This window comes from Anolis sagrei, chromosome 3 (genome assembly GCF_037176765.1).
Source record: "Anolis sagrei isolate rAnoSag1 chromosome 3, rAnoSag1.mat, whole genome shotgun sequence".
NCBI classification, from domain to species: Eukaryota; Metazoa; Chordata; class Lepidosauria; order Squamata; family Dactyloidae; genus Anolis; species Anolis sagrei.
The window spans coordinates 218689492-218711764 of NC_090023.1; the positions used below are offsets into that span (position 1 = coordinate 218689492).

Consider the following 22273-nt stretch of genomic DNA (forward strand, 5'->3'; position numbering starts at 1 on the left):
CAGTCCTGCTGGCAGAGGGGTTTAACCCATTGCGTCACCGGGGACTCCTTAATCATAAGGTGCCAATTTGTTTTTGACAATGTGCATTTTTTAACTTGGTATTTATGAGGAGTTTAGAAGTACAGGATCTGCCTTGGGGGATACTGAGTCAGACATCTCAACCTGACCGTTTGAGAGACAGAGCTTGAACCAAGGAAATGTTTTGCACCTTAATAGAAAGCAGTCCTGTTCTTGGATCTCAACTTTCCAGGTTGAAATAATGGGTTGTCTCAACAACAGGCCAGAATCCCATGTTGTTTCCACAAACTAAAAAGCTGTTACTATATCCTCCTACCAAACCAACCCCAAAGTTGGCTAAGAGAAAATGGTGGCATGAAGAAATGTTTTTATTTTGTTGCACCAATGAGAAAAGGTACAGTCTTTAAGATTACAATCTTTGCTTATGCAAGGCTGGAAACCAAGGGAGGCAGCACCAGCCTTGCTCCCTGAAGTAGCCCGTGCAGCCTGCAGCCAATAGATGGTATTGAACCCACAACACACTGTTCCATTACTGCAGCAGCCACAGGCCAGAGAGGGTTGGTTAACATAAAGTGCAAATGGAGATACAGGCAAGGCAGGTGGAAGAGGCCAAGGGCTTGGGTTCTAGACTGAGTCACTATTAATATTAGGTGTGCAAACTGAACCGCTCACGTGCAGAAGGGAGCTGATCTCTCTCCTGCTGACATGCTCACACACAAAACTAAGGGCCATCAAAAGGCAGGGAAACACTTTGGTGATGCAATTGCTGTTCCCAGTCCCACCAGACAGAGATGAGGGAGGTAAATTCATCCAGTGAGATTATGTGTTACAAGATGGAAGGAGTCAGTTGTTCGTGTTGCTAAGGACCAAGCTAAATATTACATACAGTTGTGTGTGATTTCTCCTATTGTTTTAAGGCTTTCCCTCTCTAAAACAGTCTTAAGAAGTATTCTAGGTTAAGAAAGCATGGAAAACTTTGTAGGGCTACTTAAATCATTTTCCCTCTGGCCACTTTTCTATTTGCAGTTCCTCCCTTCATCTAATTTTGCACTCGCACCCTTCAAGGAAAAGGAGCATTGAAACAGGAAAGTGGTGGGAAGAGAAAAAACTAAGCAGGCCCACTCTGCACCCCAGAACTCCTGTGCCTCCCAGCAGATATACTTGGTTTAAAAGGACCTAAAACATGGGGGAAAGTTAAAACACAACTGCATGCAATGTCTGGCTTCAGGTTTACTGGATCTTAGTGACAGCTTCATGGATGGAGGCGGCGACGTAGTCCAGGTTCTTTGTTGTCAAACCACACATGTTGATGCGGCCACTAGCCATCAGGTAGATGTGTTTTTCTTTGATCAGGAATAGGACTTGCTTAGCTGGAAAAGGAGGAACAATAAGCATCAGAACCCTTGACTAGAGACCCTGAGCAATGTTTGCCCAGATTTATATGTTACAGGCAAAGTCAAGGGAAAAAAAGCCTTCAATGCTTTGAGAAGCATCAGGCAAGCTAAGGAAGGGCCCTTCTCAGGCTCTGAAAAAGGCACGCAAAGCCATCCCTGGCTATTTCACAAGAGTTGTCTTCCAATGTAACAAACCAGGATTCTTTAGTACTCTTCACTGCCTTGTCTTAATATGTGCCATCTTGCCCATTTGTCTGAGTGCTAAACAACCACAGATGTTCAATCCATAGTTTGTTCATTTAATGGGGAAAGTGGGGTCTGTGAGTCACATATGATCTCAAGGCTGTCTTGAGGGCATCCAACTATCCACCTCCCAAAACCTTTTGAAAAATAAATTCATTTTTAAAATTGGGTCAGAAACATCGCAAAACTACCACCATTTAATGTGGCCGAATGATGCTGATGATTAAATGTGCCAGAGACCGAGACTATGTTTGTGTCCAATGGCTATCAGTTTCCTTCCTGGGCACTCGCTATGAACTAACAGCAGTTTACTAAACTGGCATACTGAGTAAGTGAGTGAACTGCATTAGTGAGTTAGTGAATTTCATTTTTAATACTTGAGGATAAGCTGAGTTTTTCAGCCCTTTTTTTAGGCTGAAAAACACTCCTCGGTTTATACTAGAGTCAAAGTTATTTATTATTTTCCTCTATTTATTATTATTATTGTTGTTGTTGTTGTTATTACATTTACATTATTTTCCTCTATTATGATTATTATCACATGTATTATTTTACTCTATTTATTATTATTACTTTTATTAGTTTATTCATTATTATTATTACATTTCCTATTTTACTCTACTTTTATTATTACCTTTTTATTTTACTCTATTATTATTTTTATTACATTTACTCTTTTACTCTCTATTATTATTGGAAGATAAGTAAGCACATTTACATTGAAGATTAGAATAATGGTTTAATCAGAGTTGGGCAATCTTATCTTAAATTACAGTTTTATGTAAATATTCAAAACATTTAACCTACTGATGTCTCAATTAATGTAATTTTATGGGTATCTACTTTTTATTTTGAAATTTACCAGTAGCTGCTAAATTTATCACTTGTGGCTTATACTCAAGTTAATACGTTTTCCCAGTTTGGGGGGAGGGGTGTGTGGTAAAATTAGGTGCCTGGGCTTATATTTGGGCCAGCTTATACTCGTGTACATGAGGTAATTAAAATTGTCCCTTGCATTAAAGGTTGCTAAGGGGCATTTCGAAATCATATTAAAAATGTTAAAGCAGAAAGGAAAACAAAAGTTTCGCCCAAGCAATAGCCAGGCACCTGCTCTGTTCTTGGTAACACCCTTCCTCTTCTCTGTCCTTGGCGCCCTGCCCAACCCACCGCTTGTACTCACGATTGAGGCCGGTAAAGCTAAACATGCCAATCTGCTCCGTGATGTGATTCCACGTGCCCGGTGTTTTAAGGGCCTCAAGCCGAGATCTGAGCTCTGCCCGCATCAGCAAGACACGGTCTGCCATGGTCTTCACGTTCCCTTTCCTGTGAGAGAAAAAGGCTAGAGTTGGGCCAGCCTCACCCTGACCCAAACAGACAAGAAAAGCAATCTCCAGAAAGCAAGGACTGACCCACGTTAGGTCTCGGCTTGGTTGATTCTTACCATTCAGCAAAAAGCTCTGGGGAAGTGAGTGTCGTGGCCACAATACGTGCCCCCTGGGAAGGGGGGTTAGACCAAGTGGTGCGGACTATCTTTTCCATCTGGGATAAAACCCGCTGCACGTTTTCTCCATCCTTTGCCACGACAGTCAGGTTCCCCACACGCTCATCTGAGCAAAGGAAAACCAAGAGAAATGCCCTCATAAGCCTCAGTCTCCACACACAGAATCCATGGTGTGATAAGCATGCTATATTTCGCTTGATTACCAGCTGATTCATAAATACTCCATTTTTCAGCCATAAAAGGTTCTCAGAGAGCCTTACAATATTGCACACTATACTATATAACAGGCATGGGCAAACTTTCTAACTTAGGGGCCACATGGCGGGCTGGAGTGGGGTGGCTGGGGCGGGAATGAGGGGGTTCTCCCCAAGTCCCTTCCTGCCCTTTTCTCTCTTTCCTCTTCTCTTTTGGAGGCAGAAAGTGAAGGAAAGATGGAAAATGTTTGGATCCCAAAAGAGTTAGCCTTGGTCACGATGAGATGGTGGATGAGAGAGAAAAAGGGTATCCATTAGACCCATATTGCCTACTCCTGATATAAAATCCTAGAATCCTAGGAAGAGACCTCCAAAGGCCATCCAGTCCAATCCCCTGCCTTGCAGGGAGGCACAATCAAAGCACTCCCAATAAACAGCCTCTGCGGAAAAGCCTCCATAGAAGGAGACTGTACCACACTCCCAGGTAGCCTTCGCCACTCTCCAGGATGTTCCCTTTCTACCTTCTCTTCTCCCAGCTAAACATTCCGCAGGAGGGAAGGAGGGAAAAAAGAAGGGAGGGAGGGAGGGAGGGAGGGAGGGAGGGAGGGAGGGAGGGAGGGAGGGAAGGAAGGGAGGAAGGAAGGAAGGAAGAAGGGAAGGAAAGATGGAAGGGAATGGAGGAAGGGAGTAAAGAGAGAAGGAAGGAAAGACAAAAGGGAAGGAAGGAGAAAGAAAGAAAGAAAGAAAGAAAGAAAGAAAGAAAGAAAGAAAGAAAGAAAGAGGGAGGAAAGAGGGAAGGAAGGACGAAAGCATGGAAGGGGATAGAGGGAGAGAAGCAAGCAAGAATATGATGGTGAGAGAGAGGAGGGCCTGAGAAAAGCGCCCAAAGAGCCACATTTGGCCTCCAGGCCTGGGTTTACCCATACCTGCTATATATGAAGTTTTGAAAATAACACTATATCCAGGATCCAGTAGAGTTGTTCCACCAACAAAACTGTTTATATCTGAAGAAGTGGGGAAAGATTCCCCCACTCCCCTTGTAGCATCCCTATCTATTCATCCCTTGTAGCATCCCCCACTCACTGGTTTTAAATTTTGCTCCTTTGAAACCCGTTGAAGCAGGATGAAGAAGAAGAAGAGGAGTAAGTCCTGCTGGCTTAGCAGCTGACCACTAACATGTTGTGGATTCAGGCATAGCAGAGGATGAAGCAGAAATGGAACTGCCAATTAGCAGGCAAACTAAATGAATACTTACTGTACAAGCCAAAGTTTTTTGAGAAGGACTGTGCACAGAAGAGTTCAAAGCCTTCTGAAACAAAGTAGCGGACAGCCCATGCATCTTTGTCCAGGGAACCTGAGGCAAAGCCTTGATAGGCAGAGTCGAAAAACGGGAACAGGAACCGGCGCTGCATGAAAAGAAAAGAGAGTAGTTACTGTGGTGTTGTTCTCGCTAAGTGAATGAAATTTTATTTTCTTAACCACTGCCAAGACAATCAAGTTTCTCAAAGTAAGTGGCTCTGGGCCTAAAGAAACCAAATTATCGCCTCGCCATTCATTGTTTACCCATTGCCTAGCTTCAGTAGTTCCCAATCTTTATTTATAATACATAGGAAGCACTGCCAGCCAGTTTAAATACTTCTAATCAGCAGTTCTGACCCAAGCAAGCTATTTCTTCATGTAACCAAATAACTACGCAGTTAGTTTAACCAGTTTCCTTGATCAAAAATATGACCTGCTTAACAAACCACACAAACTACACAGTACCATGTGTGAAAATCGCTTATAGTTTAAACTGTATGGTTTCAGTAGTGCATGGGTTAAAACGATAGAGGTGTGTAGAATTGGTAGAGTGCCACATTTGGAATTTCCTGTGCAAACAGGGAAATAAGGATAGCGTGTTCCATGCAATGTGCTAAAATGTGAACGGACATGACCATAGAATATGGTATACACATTTTGTAAATAAACAAGAGTGCCGCTTTCGTTGGAAGCTGAATTGATGAGTCCAGCTTTGTGCAGTCAAGAAGTTCCTTGCAAGGTCGAAGCAGCTGAGATAAGAACAAAATCTTTTTCTCAACTTTCCTGACAGCAACACCAAACTATATAAAAGCTGGAAACTAGCTTTATTTCCTGAATTCCTTTAGGGCACAACTCTGAGCTTTTCTGCATAAAAAGGAGTCGACTTTGTATAATTTTATACACAAACCCACACATTCACAGTTGTACTTCATGCTATTGTGAATGTGTGGGGTAATGTACAAAGCTATAGTTCTACTACTCTTGTTAGACACCATTAGGGTGAACACATACCTTCATGACAGCAGCTATTTGTTTCCATTGATCCTGAGTGGGATCTGTGCCAGTTGGATTATGAGCACAAGCATGGAGGATGAAGATGGAGAATTCCGGAGCTTTCTAGATTCAAAAAGAAAGAGAAAAGAAAAAAACAAAATCTGAAACGGGCAACACTATTATTTATTTATTTACAGTATTTCTATTAGAGCTGCAGGTTTAGCACTGCTGGTAAATCATCAGCAGTTATAAGATCTATTAACCAAAAGGTTGCAGGTTTGAAGCCCCAGGTTGGCGTGAGCTGCCAACTGTCAGCCTAGCTCATTGTTTACCTAAGCAATTCGAAAACAGCTTTAGCTGTTTAGCTGAGAAATTAGGTACCGCTAAAAGCAGAGGAGATGTTTTACGACTGCAAAAAAGAAAGAAGATCGGAAAATGCTGGGCAACCAAAATGAAGGAGGAAGTCCTGACGGCTCTTTGTCATAGAGGATTGAGCAACAGCACCCCTTGGACTCGAGCCCAACCTTCCATGGCACCAAAAACCACTGGAACAAACCACCTCCTCCTTTTCTGTCTGTCTGTGTATTGTCTATACAAAGCGGCATTGAATGTTTGCCATGTATATGTACTGTGATCCATCCTGAGGCCCTTCGGGGTGAGAAGGGCAGATTATTATTATTATTATTATTATTATTATTATTATTATTATTTTGCCATTCTCACCCTAAAGGGGACTCAGAGCAGATCACAGGATACATATACAGCCAACATTCAATGCCGATTATAAAATGACAAGACAGACAACATATATAGAAGTATACATAGGCTTTTCCCATCTTTCAGCATCTTGGAGGCTGTGTTCAGTCCTGGTCACAGGAAGCGGGGTGGTGCTGGTGCTCCATCTTCCCTGCCGAAGAGCTTTATGTTTGTAAACTTCCTCCTTTTTGATAGAAACACCATGCCTAAATACCTCATTGTTTTGATACGATACCAATTTATCTACTCACATTTCTGTTTCCAATCTGCTAGGTGGGCAGGGAGCTGGGCTGAAGGTCAGAAGCTCATCCTGACCTGGGCTTCGAAGTGTCAACCTTTTGGTTGGGAAGATTTACTGCAGCTGGTGATTAATGTGCTGTGCTAAAGTACTTGATGCACCATCATCTTCATGTCAGTTCTCATCTGGGTAAATGACTGTCCCACTTCTTTCAATTCTGCTATCATTTCCATTGCAGTTTGCTCATATAATGGCCTCCTTCGAGAAGGTCCAGCAAGAGGGGGAAAACATAGGCTTGAAGTCCATGGCCAGGACTGCCACCAAAGGCAAGGAAACAATCAGTGCATTGAAACAGTTTGTTTTGCTGCATGAGGATTGCCTCTGCCTTTCTGAGGCCAAGAGAGTGTGACTCACAACAAGAGTGTGTGGCTTTCTTAAAATTGCTTTGTTAATGACTCATTTAAGGGTGATTTCCTTCCTGCATCACCCTCTGAAGCTTTTAAAATAATATTTTATTGTGATATATGAAAAACAGAAAAACACTAACCATTCACGTTTTGGCCTCAATGACACACAGTAAATGAGACCTAGGAGTATCTAGACAGGTTACAACTTTGTAAAAGCAAGGCAGTAAGATGTTTAAAATCCTTAGAAACTATATTAAATAGTTATGAAATGCACTAAATGTCACCAATATTATTCACTTCGATTCTTTTGAATACACCAATGTGGACCTGTAATCTGAAAGAATGCACCCTGCTTCAAATGGTGCTATCCAGATTTCCACCTTGGCTACAGATCTAGATTAAAAGTTAAGCTAGAGACTTATTCATGACATATAAAAGGATGTGGTGAAAATGTGGTGAAGTACACTTCACATACTGTATATACTCGAGTATAAGCCTAGTTTTCCAGCCCCTTTTTTAGGCTGAAAAAGCTTATCTCGGCTTATACTCGAGCCAAGGTTATTTATTATTTTACTCTGTTATTAGCATTATTTTTATTACATTTATTTTATTACTCTATTATTATCTTTTACATTTATTATTTTCCTCTATTATTATTGATATTAAATTTACACTATTTTACTCTATTGTTTTTATTACATTTATTATTTTACTCTATTATTGTTATTATTACATTTATTATTATGATCTATTATTATTGGAAGGATACATAAGAACATTTACATTGAAGGAGACTAGAATAATGGTTTAATCAGAGTTGGACAGTCTTAAATTACAGTTTTACGTAAATATTCAAAAACATTGAACCTCTTAATGCCTCAATTAATGTAATTTTATTGGTATCTATTTTTATTTTTTAATTGACCAGTAGCAGCTGCATTTCCCACCTTCGCCTGATAATACATTTTCCCAGTTTTTGGGGTAAAATTAGGTGCCTCGGCTTATATTCAGGTCGGCTTATACTCGAATATATACGGTACCTATGTTTCTACTGCATCTCTGCTCTCAGCTCTTTGAATCCCAGCAAATAAATAGGATTGTAAGGAAAATATAAAGGTTCTAGCAAAACTAAATAGTAATCCAACTATGAACTAGGTTTTTCCTGTCAATGAGATGTAGCTTTTACACAGCATCTATATCACAAGAAGCTCTCATATTTGACCAAGCTCAAGAGGCTACCTGAAATCCCAATTCAGATCTCTAGCCTGTTTAAACCTGACTTGTAGGGCACTTTGACCTACCTCCAAGTCCTCCAGAAATCCTTGTATGTCCAGACCCCTTTTTGCAGCATCCCAATAGCGATAGCTTCGGATGTCCTTGAAGCCAGCATCCGTGAAGACAGAATTATGATTTTCTGTGGAAAGTGAAGAGAAGTATTTTTCATTTAGCCACTCAGGGCCAGGCTATTGCATAGAATATATTTTGAAATGCTTTGAGATATGATGGAGACCCCAGCCATCCTTCTCTCTGCCCCATACCACACCACAGGTGTGAGCTAGACCTCAGCACTCACCCCAGGAAGGGGAAGAGATGTATACAGGTGTTGCCGTGTTGTTGGTTCCATTATACCAGCGTCTCAGGAACTCTGCTCCAATACGGAGAGCCCCAGTGCCTCCCAAGGACTGCACACCTCCAACCTGGAACAAAGGGAAATATTTATTAGATGCAATTTTCTATTTTCATACTGGATAATTTGACAACAAGAATTCAGTTTCCCTTGGATATTACCTAATCTCCTTTTGTTGCGTGGGATACTCAGCCATTCTCAAATTGTTCCATTTCAACCAAAACAAAGCCAATATACACAAGACTGCCAGGACATACCACAATGCCATCCTCTTCCTGCAATAAACCTTCTTCACTCTTCCCAGTTCCTCAAAGGCACATCACACACCCAGCTATTTTCAGTGTCCCTCTCAATAGGCTGAGGGACATGACCCCCTACTCACCAAATGTTTTGCAGTATACATCTCAGAAGCCCAAATCCACAACTACTAAGCCATAGAGTCCCTATCTAGACTGATCCGGAAGCTACTTTTTTTCAGCAGCCCAGTTGACGCTTCCATTTTACTCAGGGAGATGCTTGTCTATTAGCATTTGTGTTATAGTTCCAGAAATTCCCACTGCACAACAGCACGGGCATACACATAAAATATCCTTAATCACTGCTATGTCACTAAGAAGTTCATCCATTGCCTCCAACCCAAGTACCCTTGTACTAATTAATATAACACTGGCCCAATACATATTTTGGTGCCTCAAATTTTAGACCTGTGAGTAGATATATTTGACTGGCCGATTCCAAACCTGGAATCAGTTTTCCTTTAACCATTTAGTTTTTGAGATACAGAACATATGACATATAGCAGTCGCCATCTGCTTACCCATAGAAAATAATGATAATCATGTTGTTGAAGGCTTTCATGGATTGAATCACTGGGTTGCTGTGTTTTCCAGGCTGTATGGCCATGTTCCAGAAGCATTCTCTCCTGACGTTTTGCCCACATCTATTACAGGCATCCTCAGAGGTTGAGAGGTCTGTTGGAAACTAAGTAAGTGAGGTTTAAATATATCTGTAGAATGTCCAGGGTGGGGGAAAGAGGCTGACATAGTGGAATGCCTGCTAGAGGTATGTGTGAATGTTGCAATTTGCCACCTTGGTAATCAACCTCTGAGGATGCCTGCCATAGTTGTGGGCGAAATGTCAGGAGAGAATACTTCTGGAACATGGCCATACAGCCTGGAAAACTCACAGCAACCCATGATAATCATATTTAAGAAACCAGAGCTGATGCGCCCTATCCAATGAAATTTTCCAAATCAGCAACCCATATAACCTTAGGAACAGGCCTAAAAATCAAAACACCAAAAAAAATATTGTTGGGCTGTGTAATAGGAGTTTCTTTTTTAGACTTACCCTATTCTCCTTGATAGCTGGACTGTCATCCCCAAGAGCAATTCGAGAAGAATTGGCACGAAATTCTGGCAAGCCCAAGATAGGAAGGTATTCATGGTTCAAGCTGGTATCCTTGGTAATCATCATTTCCACCTTGCGGACCACTGGCAAGACCCATGGCTGCCCCTCATCTGTACGATAGGCTATAGGGCAAAAAGGGCGGGAATTATTAGCCAAGACACTTTTTAAAGAAGTAACGGTTTCCCCTTGACATTGAGTCTAGTTGTGACTGGCTCCGGGGGGTGGTGCTCATCTCCATTTCTAAGCCGAAGAGTCAGCGTTGTCCGTAGACACCTCCAAGATCATGTGGCCAGCATGACTGCATGGAGCGCTATTACCTTCCCACCAAAGTAGTACCTATTGATCTACTCCCACCTCGTAATCAAAGATCATCCAGGGAGGCCCTGCTCTCGCTCCCGTCAACAGCACAGATGCGTCTGGCAGGGACGAGAGACAGAGCCTTCTCGGCTGTGGACCCCCACCTATGGAACACACTCCCAAATGAGGTAAGATCTGCTCCCTCCTTCCTGGCTTTTAGAAAAAAAATAAATCATGGTTTTGGGACCAAGCCTTTGGACAGTAGAAGTAAATGAATGCAGCATTTCAGAAAGACAATGACTGGAATGGCGATTCGACTGATGAGATTGTTTTATTGTTTTAATTATTGTTTTATTGCTTGTGGATGTACTGTTTTTAACTTGATTTATGTCTAATTGTAGTGTATAATTGTAATTGTTTGTACTGGCATTGAATTTTGCCATTACTTATGTGTAAACCGCTTTGAGTCCCCCTTGGGGTGAGAAAAGCAGTATACAAATACTGTAAATAATAATAATCATCATCATCATCATCATCATATTTGCATGTTTTTGAACTGCTAGGTTGGCAGAAGCTAGGGCTAACAGTGGAAACTCATCTCGCTCTTTGGATTCAAACTGCCAACCTTTTGGTCAGCAAGTTCTGCAGCTCAACAATTTAACCCACTGGGTCCCTGTGGCCCCATAAGACAAATTTGTACATGCATAACATCAGCAAGGCTTAGCACAGTGAGTTCATATTTTTTTCCCAGACTGCCCATTTTTATTTAAACCCTTTGCAGAAATGTGCCTGCTCTGATGTAGCAGGTCTTTAATGCAGTACAAATCCTACAATCTCTTTTGCACAGATATTGAAATCTGAACTCTTCATTCCTGTAGAAAAGGCTATAAAATCAGGTATGTTTGGCCATAGCATATAAGATTTTTGAAAGCTATGGATTCCTAATATGTGAATGACAGATTTGGGCCAAAAACATGGGGAACATGCCTGAAATCTGCAACCTAAGACAAAATAAGTAAAAAAAAATTCTGAGGATTTGTTCTGAAGGACAGACAAGAAAGATCACAAGCTACAACTAACAAGTGTTCCCTGGTGACATTGCCATAGACAAAACCGGAAAACTACTTCCGAACAGCAGTCTAAGGATTGTGTTTCAAACTCTGCAGAAAGTGAGTGATTGGGACTTAGGAGCAAAACGTTAGCACCTGCGAGGCTGGCAGTTTACTCAACTCTATGCTCAGCCTGCACTCTGTCCTTTAGTCCTTGGCCAGAGTGTCCTTCCCAGTTTCTGCAAGGCCTGGGCAATAATAACGCAAGATCCTGTGAGCTGACCCAAGAGGAACTTGGATATCAGCCCAGATCTCCTGGCAGCATATTCGTAAGAACAGCAGGTGCCATGCAGCATAACAGTCTCACACCTGAGGAAAGCCAAAACATAAAGGCTAGTCGAGAGGAAATGTAGAAAGCACAAGACAGAAACAAATCCCATTAAGAAAGTAAACTGGGGCTAACTGATGGGAATACAGAATAAATCAAGGTAGAAAAACTAGACACTTCCCTCTTCAAAGACAGTCTCAGGCCCCTTCTACACTGCCATATAAAATCGAGATTATCTGCTTTGAACTTACTTGCTTGCTTGCTTGCTTGCTTGCTTACTTAGGCGATCCCTCATTGGCCGAGTAGGATAGTCTTTCAGGATAGGAATTCTTGTGAGTCTGTAGGTGGCTGTGGAGCCCTATTCTTGATCTGCATCTTCTTCCGCAGTGGGGGCATTGGTTTCCAGGTGGAAGGCGGTCTCGGTCAGAGTTGGCTTGATGCACCTTCCTCTTGGCATGTTTCTCTCTTTCACCCTCCATTCGTGCCTCTTCAAATTCTGCAGCACTGCTGGTCACAGCTGACCTCCAGTTGGAGCGCTCAAGGGCCAGGGCTTCCCAGTTCTCAGCATCTATGCCAGAGTTTTTAAGGTTGGCTTTGAGCCCATCTTTCAATCTCTTTTCCTGTCCACCAACATTCCGTTTTCCGTTCTTGAGTTCGGAGTAGAGCAACTGCTTTGGGAGACGGTGGTCGGACATCCGGACAATGTGGCCGGTCCAGCGGAGTTGATGGCAAAGGACCATCGCTTCAATGCTGGTGGTCTTTGCTTCTTCCAGCACGCTGATGTTTGTCCACCTGTCTTCCCAAGAGATTTGCAGGATTTTCCGGAGGCAGCGCTGCTGGAATCGTTACAGGAGTTGCATGTGATCTCTGTAGACAGTCCATGTTTTGCAGGCATATAGCAGGGTTGGGAGGACAATAGCTTTATAAACAAGCACTTTGGTATCAAAGTACCAAAGTGCTTTGAACTGGATCATATGACAGTGTAGATTCATAAATCCCAGTTCAAATCAGATAATATGGATTATATGGCAGTGTAGAAAGGGCTTCAGCTTCTTTCTTCTTTTACCTCATAATTGTCTTTTTTCCAACTGCCACCACTAGTCTTCTTACTGTTGGCAGGGTACACAACCCAGCTTCAACGATAATATTGCTTCAGCATTTCTAGTCATCACCTTGAAGCATCCATCCTTGGAACGCTGCCTCATTGCAAGCAGCTCCAACAGTTTCTGAATGGGTCTTTCGTGTGAACTTATGGGACAATGGGTTGGCTCTAGATGCAGACATATTTAGAGCAGACCCAATAAAACCAGTAGAACTTAAGTTGGGTTGTTGTAGGTTTTTTCTGGCTATATGGTCATGTTCTAGAGGCATTCTCTCCTGACATTTCACCTGCATCTATGGCAAGCATCCTCAGAGGTAGTGAGGTCTGTTGGGACTAGGAAAATGGGTTTATATATCTGTGGAATGACCAGGGTGGGACAAAGAACTCTTGTCTGCTGGAGCTAGGTGTGAATGTTTCAACTGACCACCTTGATTAACATTTGATGGGCTGGCAGTTATTTGGTGTGGCTTGTTGGTGCCTGGGGCAATCTTTCGTTGAGAGGTGATTAGATGTCCTTGATTGTTTTTTCTCTGTTGTTTTGCTGTTGTAATTTTAGAGTTTTTAAATACTGGTAGCCAGATTTTGTTCATTTTCATGGCTTCCTCCTTTCTGCTGAAATTGTCCACATGCTTGTGGATTTCAATGGCTTCTCTGTGTAGTCTGACATGGTGGTTGTTAGAGTGGTCCAGCAGGTGAAACGTCATGAGACAATGCCTCTAGAACATGGCCATATAGCCCGAAAAAACCTACAACAACCCAGTGATTCCGGCCATGAAAGCCTTAAACAATACATAGAACTTAAGTTATTCCACATTTGTCAAAAGACAATTGCTGCCGCCTCCACTACCATTCTGTATTTATAGTGATTCATTATGGAAAATTATATTGCTGGATTGTTGTAGGTTTTTCCAGGCTATATGGCCATGTTCTGGAGGCATTTTCTCCTGACATTTTGCCTGCATCTATGGCAAGCATCCTCAGAGGTAGTGAGGTCTGCTAGAAGTAGGAAAAAGGGTTTATATATCTGTGGAATGACCAGGGTGAGACAAAGGACTTTTGTCTGCTGGAGCTAGGTGTAAATGTTTCAACTGACCACCTTGATTAGCATTTAATGGCTTGGAAGTGCCTGAGGGGAATCTTTTGTTGAGAGTGATTTGATGTGGCTGATTGTTTACCCTCTGTTGTTTTGCTGTTGTAATTTTTGAGTTTTTTAATACCAAGATTATGGCAACAAGAATGATTGACAACTGGAAAATAGAGGGAGAAACTGTGGAGGCCGTGACAGACTTTGTATTTCTAGGTGCAAAGATTACTGCAGATGTAGACTGTGGTCAGGAAATCAGAAGACGCTTACTTCTTGGGAGGAGAGCAATGTCCAGTCTCGATAAAATAGTGAAGAGTAGAGACATCAGACTGGCAACAAAGATCCGCCTAGTCAAAGCCATGGTATTCCCTGTAGTCACCTACGGATGTGAGAGCTGGACCTTAGGGAAGGCTGAGCGAAGGAAGATCGATGCTTTTGAGCTGTGGTGTTGGAGGAAAGTGCTGAGAGTCCCTTGGACTGCGAGAAGATCCAACCAGTCCATCCTCCAGGAAATAAAGCCCGACTGCTCACTGGAGGGAAGGATACTAGAGACAAAGTTGAAGTACTTTGGCCACATCATGAGGAGACAGGAAAGCCTAGAGAAGACAATTATGCTGGGGAAAGTGGAAGGCAAAAGGAAGAGGGGCCGACCAAGGGCAAGATGGATGGATGGCATTCTTGAAGTGACTGGACTGACCTTGAGGGAGCTGGGGGTGGTAACGGCCGACAGGGAGCTCTGGCGTAGGCTGGTCCATGAGGTCACGAAGAGTCGGAGACGACTGAATGAATGAACAACAACAACAACAATACTGGTAGCCAGACTTTGTTCATTTTCATGGTTTCTTCCTTTCTATTATATAATATTACTAATAGTACTGCTGTATAGTAGTCCTCCCAAAGCCATTGTTCTCCCAACGCTGCTATAAGCCTGTGAAACGTGGACTGTCTACAGACATCATATGCAACTCCTGGAATGATTCCATCAGCACTGCCTCCGAAAAAGCCTGCAAATCTCTTGGGAAGACAGGTGGATAAATGTCAGCATGCTGGAAGAAGCAAAGACCACCAGCATTCAAGCGATGCTCCTATGCCATCAACTCAGCTGGACTGGCCACGTTGTCCAAATGCCCGATCACCGTCTCCCAAAGCAGGTACTCTACTCTGAACTCAAGAACGGAAAACGAAATGTTAGTGGACAGGAAAAGAGATTTAAAGATGGGTTTAAAGCCAGCCTCAAAAACTGTGGCATAGACACCAAGAACTGAGAAGCCCTGGCCCTTTAGCGCTCTAACTGGAGGTCAGCTGTGACCAGCAGTGCTGCAGAATTGAAAGAGCAATGAATGGAGGACGAAAGGGAGAAATGTGCCAAGAGGAAGGCATGTCAAGCCAACCCTGACCAGGACCGATGTCCTCACTGCGGGAGAACATGCAGACCAAGAATAGGGCTCCACAGCCACCTATGGACCCACCAGCAAGACACCACATCTGGAAGACTACCATCCTCGAGCTACGAGGGATCGCCTAAGTAAGTAGTATATAGTAGTATAGTGGACCCCCTGGTGGCGCAGGTTAAACCACTGAGCTGCTGAACTTGCTGACCAAAAGGCTGGCGGTTTGAATCCAGGGAGTGAGATGATCTCTCACTGTTAGCCCCAGCTTCTGCCAACCTAGCAGTTTAAAAACATGCAAATGTGAGTAGATCAATAGGTACTGCTTCGGTGGAAAGGTAAGAGCACTCCATGCAGTTATGCTGGGCACATGACCTTGAAGGTATCTACGGATGATATCAGCTCTTCAGCTTAGAAATGAAGATGAGCACCACACCCCAGAGTCAGACACAACTAGACTTAATGTCAGGAGAAACCTTTACCTTTACCTTATATTAGTATAGTGCAATATAATAATATATAATACTAATATTGTGCTATACTAATAATATAAATGGGGGACATGAGAGAAGCCTCCTCGCAGGATTGCAAAGCATCCGGGTGTCCCCTGGGCAACATCTTCATAGATGGCTGATTCTCTCACTCCAGAAGCAACTTGCAGCATGCAAACAAGAAAGCAAAACAACCAACGGACAATACAAAACAAAAACAAACAATAATATAAATTGTATATACATATAATAATAATAATAATAATAATAATGTAATACAGTATAATAACATTGTAATCTAATATTAATATATTAATTATAATACTACTGATAATATAAAATAATATATGATAATAATACTGTTTTATTATTGTATATTTGTGTATTTTAAGATGTACGGTAATGTTTTTAATTGTGAGTCATTTTGAGTCTCTGTATGGAGAGATAAAGTGGGATATAAATAAATAAATAAATAAATAAATAAATATAATAATCTAGATCAGGGGTCCTCAAACTAAGGCCCGGGGGCCGGATACGGCCCTCCAAGGTGATTTACCTGGCCCTCGCTCAGGGTCAACTTAACTCTGAAATGACTTGAAATTACACAACAACAACAACTATCCTATCTCATCAGCCAAAAGCAGGCCCACACTCCCCCATGGAAATACTAATAAGTTTATATTTGTTAAAATTGTTCTTCATTTTACTTATTGTATTGTTTTTAAGTGTTTTTTGCACTACCAGTAAGATGTATGCAGTGTGCATAGGAATTAATTCATGGTGTTTTTTAAAAAAAAATTATAATCCGGCCCTCCAATAGTTTGAGGGACTATGACCCGGTCCTCTGTTCAAAAAATTTGAGGACCCCTAATCTAGATAATCAAATCTACATCATCAAATCTAGATCATGAGCACCAGTCTAGACCATATTATCTGCTTTGAACTGGATTAAACGAGTCTACACTGCCATATAATCCAGTTCAAAACAGTTAATCTGGATTTTATATGACAGTGTAGAAGGGGCCTCAACAACTGATAGTGGACACTTCTTCATCAGTGATCTACAAGCAAAACATTGACAGCTGTTAAAGATTTGGGTGTTTTTAGATTTCCTACTTCAAATAAGAAGTTAAGCAGATGGTCAAAAAACTCTACTTCCAACTCAAAGCTCCTAGATTTTCCTGCAGAAATGGTCAAAATACCCTAGCCTTCCATCCAAGCAAAGCAGATTGCAAACATTCTCTGCTGGAACTTGTAATTACAATTCATGCTTTGACTAAACAGTCCTTCCTAAGCTCCTACGTCAAAGTGGCGGATTCAAATTGCAAAAAAACCCACAACTGTGTCAAGCTCCCTGTGGCCCAATTCAAAAGAACTATTCGGATTATCTAACCCTTAACCATTTACAAGGCACAGAAATGTAAATTCAAGAGCTATTCATACAGAGAAGCTATATCATATATTTCAAAGAGTATATGATTAGTCCAAATACTTCAGATGATCACATGCACGCATTTAGCTGGAAATTAGGTAAAGGTTTTCCCCTGACATTAAGTCCAGTCATTTCTGACATTGGGGGATTGGTGCTCATCTCCATTTCTAAGCTGAAGAGCTGGCGTTGTCCATAGACACCTCCAAGTTGATGTGGCCAGCATGACTGCATGGAGTGACGTTACCTTCCTGCCAATGCAGTACCTATTGATCTACTCACTTTTGCATGCTTTGGAACTGCTAGGCTGGCAGAAGCTGGGCCTAAGAGCAGGAGCTCACCCTGCCTAATTCAAGAACTATTCGGATTATCTAACCCTTAACCATTTACAAGGCACAGAAATGTAAATTCAAGAGGTATTTCATATAGAGAAGCTATATCATATATTTCAAAGTATTTCAAATACTTCAGAAGATCAATATGATTTAAACACACACACACACACACACACATTTAGCTGGAAGATAGGTAAAGGTTTTCCCCTGACATTAAGTCCAGTAGTTTCAGACATTGGAGAATTTGTGCTCATCTCCATTTCTAAGCCGAAGAGCTGGCATTGTCTGTAGACACCTCCAAGATCATGTGGCCAGCATGACTGCATGGCGTGCTGTTACTTTCCCGCCAATGCAGTACCTATTGATCTTTAGCTGGAAGATAGGTAAAGGTTTTCCCCTGATATTAAGTCCAGTCGTTTCAGACATTGGAGGATTGGTGTTCATCTCCATTTTTAAGCCAAAGTGCTGGCGTTGTCCTTAGTCACCTCCAAGATCATGTGGCCAGCATGACTGCATAGCGCTCCATTCCCTTCCCGCCGAAGTGGTACCTATTGATCTACTCGCATTTGCATGCTTTGGGACTGCTAGGTTAGCAGAAGCTGGGGCTAACATCAGGAGCTCACCCCCGCTCCTTGGATTCGAACCTGCGACCTCTTGGTCAGCAAGTTCAGCAGCTCAGCGGATTAGCCATTGTGGGCTTGGAGATAAACAAAATTAATTCTCTCAACATCAACAGGATTATGCTGGTATTAGGAATCCTTCTGTTGTGCACTCATACCAACAAAATCGCCTTTATTACAGACCCATTTAGCTATATATTTGAGCAGAAATCCTATCCTTTTCTCTCTCTATCCATTGTGAAAGAGTAAATTGACATGACACAAACACAGATTCAACAAGTGCAGTTTTCATGGTATATAACAGGCATGGGTGAACTTGGGCCCTCCAGGTGTTTTGGACTTCAACTCCCAGAATTCCTCACAGCCTCAGGGGCCTGAGGCTGTGAGGAATTCTGGGAGTTGAAGTCCAAAACACCTGGAGGGCCCAAGTTGGCCCATGCTTGGTATAGAACTATAGGAATCACTCCAGGTCTCTCTCTTTCTCACCTCCCACACCCAGGTTGACCTTGCGAGGATCCGCATCGGCACGGAAATCCGCCGTGAGCTGGAAGACCGCCACCGGCTGGGCTTGCGGGACGGCGGCGAACACGGATTTCCCTCCGGGAGCCATTGCGAGGAAAAGAGGAGGCGGAGAAGCAAAGGCCGGCGCTTGGAGGAGACTCTCACCTTCAGCCGCGGAGACAGAACGAGAGAGCGCCGAAAGGAGGCAGGCGGGCGCGCTTTAGCCAATCAGAGAGCCGCCCTCGAGGGGCAGCGGCACACCCGCCAATCAGAGAAAAGGGTCGGCTCTTCGGAGGACCGGCGAATCGAATGCCGCGAGGAATTGGAAGGACCGGAACGGTCAACCAATCACGATCTCGCAAAAGGAGGGGCGAAGTGAGAATGAAGTTCTCCCGCAGCTCGTCATAAAGGCGCGCGTAGATAAGCATGGGGCAGGTTTGGTTGTGCTGCGTGGGAGAATGGACAGGGACAACATACATATAGGACAGAATTCTCTCAATATTTCCAACTCTACAGGATTATGCTGGTATTAGGAATCCTTCTGCTGTACTAATGAAAGAAACTAAATGGTTTCCAATTAGCTATGTGGGTCAGGAAAGGGAGGCAATTTATTATCATACTAGCCATCCCCTGCCACGCGTTGCTGTGGCTCACTCTGTGTATATGTGCTTTGTGTGTATATATTTGTGTATATATGTATATATGTGGTTTTGCACATGCATTGTAATGTCTTTTTTAAGTCTCTTCTGCAATGTTTTTCAGTGTTTTTATGAGTGCTGGTCACTCGTTGGCCTGATAGGTGTGTTATGTCCAAATTTGGTGTCAATTCGTCCAGTGGTTTTTGAGTTAAGTTAATCCCACAAACGAACATTACATTTTTATTTATATACTAGCTGTCCTCTGCCACACGTTGCTGTGGCCCAGTCTGTTGATCTGGAAAATTAAGTAATGAGAACGCGTTGGTTTCTAATATATGTAATTTCTTGATGCTTGTGGGTAAACAGTATTTCTTGCTGTTTCTTTGTAAGTGTTGATGTGGAGATTTGATTTGCCTACTCTGTGTTGATTTGCCTACTCTGGAACATGCAACATATATTTGTCTTTCTTCAGGGGTCCCTTTCAAATTTATGATACTATATCTGTATGTGTATGAATCATATCTATCTATATCTATGGCAGGATGGCTCTTTCTCAGAAGGGCTTTGATTACATTTTCTTGCCCTGGTGAAGGGAGTTGGTCTGGATGGCCTTGAGTATTTTCTGTTGGTCATGGGGGTCCTGTGTGGGAAGTTTGGCCCAATTATGTCGTTGGTGGGGTTCAGAACGCTCTTTGATTGTAGGTGAACTATAAATCCCAGTAACTACAACTCCCAAATGTCAAGGTCTATTTCCCCCAAACTCCATCTATGTTCATATTTGGGCATATGGAATATTCGTGCCAAGTTTGGTTCAGATCCATCATTGTTTGAGTCCATGCTAGTCTCTGGATGTAGGTGAACTATAACTCCCAAACTCAAGGTCAGTGCTCACCAAACCCTTCTAGTGATTTCTGTTGTTCATGGAAGTCCTGTATGCCCCGTTTGGTTCAATTCTATCATGCTATTTGATTGTAGGTGAACTATAAATCCAGCAACTACAACTCCCAAGCTATCTATCTATATCTATGGCTGGATGGCTCTTTGTCAGGAGGACTTTGATTACGTTTTCTTGCCCCGATGAAGGGAGTTGGATTGGATGTCCTTAAGTATTTTCTGTTGGTCATGGGGGTTCTGTGTGGGAAGTTTGCCCCGATTCTGTTGTTTGTGGGGTTCAGAACGCTCTTTGATTGTAGGTGAACTGTGAATCCCAGTGACTACAACTCCCAAATGTCAAGGTCTATTTCCCCCAAACTCCATCTGTGTTCATATTTGGGCGTATTGAGTGCTTGTGCCAAGTTTGATCCAGATCCATCATTGTTTGAGTCCACAGTGCTCTCTGGATGAAGGTGAACTACAACTCCCAAACTCAAGGTCAATGCCCACCAAACCCTTCCAGTATTTTCTGTTAGTCAAAGGAGTTCTGTGTGCCAAGTTTGGTTCAATTCCATCGTTGATGGAGTTCAGAATGCTCTTTGATTGTAGGTGAACTATAAATCCCAGCAACTACAACTCCCAAATGACAAAATCATAATTTTTTAAGTGATGGTCACTCCTTGTGTTGTGAGACGATTTGTTGCCAAATTTGGTGTGATTTCGTTCATTGGTTCTTTTATTTTTAGGGGACTCTTTATGCACAGGACATTTTTATATAGATAGATAGATTCATTTAAATTGTATGTAAAAGAAATATCACAGCTAAAGCTGCCTTGGATTCCGTGGAAGGAAACATTAATTGAGAGCAGGTCAAGCCTGAAAATGACTGAAACCAAGGCTGGGGGCCCGTCCACACAGCCCTATATCAAGGCAGAAAATCCCACATTATCTGAGTGTGGACTCAGATACCTAGGTCAAAACAGATAATGTAGGATTTTCTGCCTTGATATTCTGGGATATAGGGCTGTGTGAAAGGGCCCTAAATTTAGTATTTAAATCCGGAAGGGTACTTTCCTCTTCTACTGCATCCAGCACTTCTGCAGTGAGTGATGCCTTTTCCTAATATAGCTAAAGCATGAGTTTCAGGCCCCATCTATGCTGCCATACAATCCAGTTTCTGAATTCAGATTATTTGCTACTTGCCACTGTTGCGCAACAGCGGATTTTACCCAGTGCTGGCCCAAAGTCCAAATGCAATAGACTCATAAACAAGAGGAAAAATGAACAAAAAAAATATTTACTCAGCAGAGGTGAAACATAAACTTGCAGTGTTGTATACATAAATCAAACAGTGCAAGAAACTTACATATTTATTTATTTACTATATTTATACCCCACCCTTGTCACCCAGAAGGGGACTCAGGGCGGCTTACAAAGTACAGCAAAAATTCAATGCTGCATCCTGTACATAACAATGAAGATACCATATAAAATTATAAAACAATTAAAACAGTAATACAGATTAAAAGCCTACAAGTGTCTTGTCATGATTTTCAAACTTCATAGTTTTCCCATTGTTGTTATACAGACTCCTAGGTTTGAATGATATAGTAACTAAAGCCCTCCCTAGCAAGCAGTCTTCCTCATGAGGAGCCCCTCTGTCAGCTCCAGCTCCCCATGTGGGGACATGAGAGGAGCCTTCCCCAAGGATGGCAAAGCATCAAACATCCAGGCATCCCATGGGCAGTCAATTTCTGCTTAAACATTGCTTGAAAACTTTTATAGACAGTCATTTTGGTGTCAGCGCCTCCGATGGGGTCACCTCATATAGTTTGCACCATCTAATAACAAAACTATGGTAATTCATCATAGTAAAGGCTGACCAAAATTATCTAGATGTTGAAAGTACCTAGTGAGGAAGGTTGTGGCATTTAGGTTTTTTTTTTTTTTTTTTAGCTTGAGGGAAGGTTGAGTGTATGTATTTTATGGAAAGAAAACTTGTTCACCATTGGCAGAAATGTATCCAATTGTCTGGTGATTGTGTGGAAAAGTGAATAA

General features: G+C 42.3%; 1 protein-coding gene across 1 annotated transcript; it reads right to left on the reverse strand.

Moving 5' to 3' along the window:
• Positions 1-368: 368 nt before the first annotated feature.
• GOT1 (glutamic-oxaloacetic transaminase 1) lies at positions 369-18926 on the reverse strand. Its single transcript, XM_060768192.2, has 9 exons — positions 18690-18926; positions 10021-10202; positions 8617-8740; positions 8345-8457; positions 5661-5765; positions 4606-4756; positions 3097-3262; positions 2836-2978; positions 369-1388 (listed from the first exon to the last, which is right to left on the reverse strand). Exons 1-9 carry the CDS (start codon positions 18811-18813, stop codon positions 1249-1251), a joined length of 1248 nt encoding a protein of 415 aa, XP_060624175.2. The 5' UTR covers positions 18814-18926; the 3' UTR covers positions 369-1248.
• Positions 18927-22273: the final 3347 nt, after the last annotated feature.

Bases quoted from the DNA above. Each gene is read 5' to 3' on its own strand.
- GOT1 (XM_060768192.2), bottom strand. From the start codon at position 18,813: ATGGCTCCCGGAGGGAAATCCGTGTTCGCCGCCGTCCCGCAAGCCCAG. The intron at 5,766-8,344 runs GTAGGTCAAAGT...TTTTGAATCTAG, and splicing joins GATTTCTGGAGGACTTGGAG to AAAGCTCCGGAATTCTCCAT. The intron at 2,979-3,096 runs GTAAGAATCAAC...TTTCTCTCACAG, and splicing joins CCAGAGCTTTTTGCTGAATG to GAAAGGGAACGTGAAGACCA.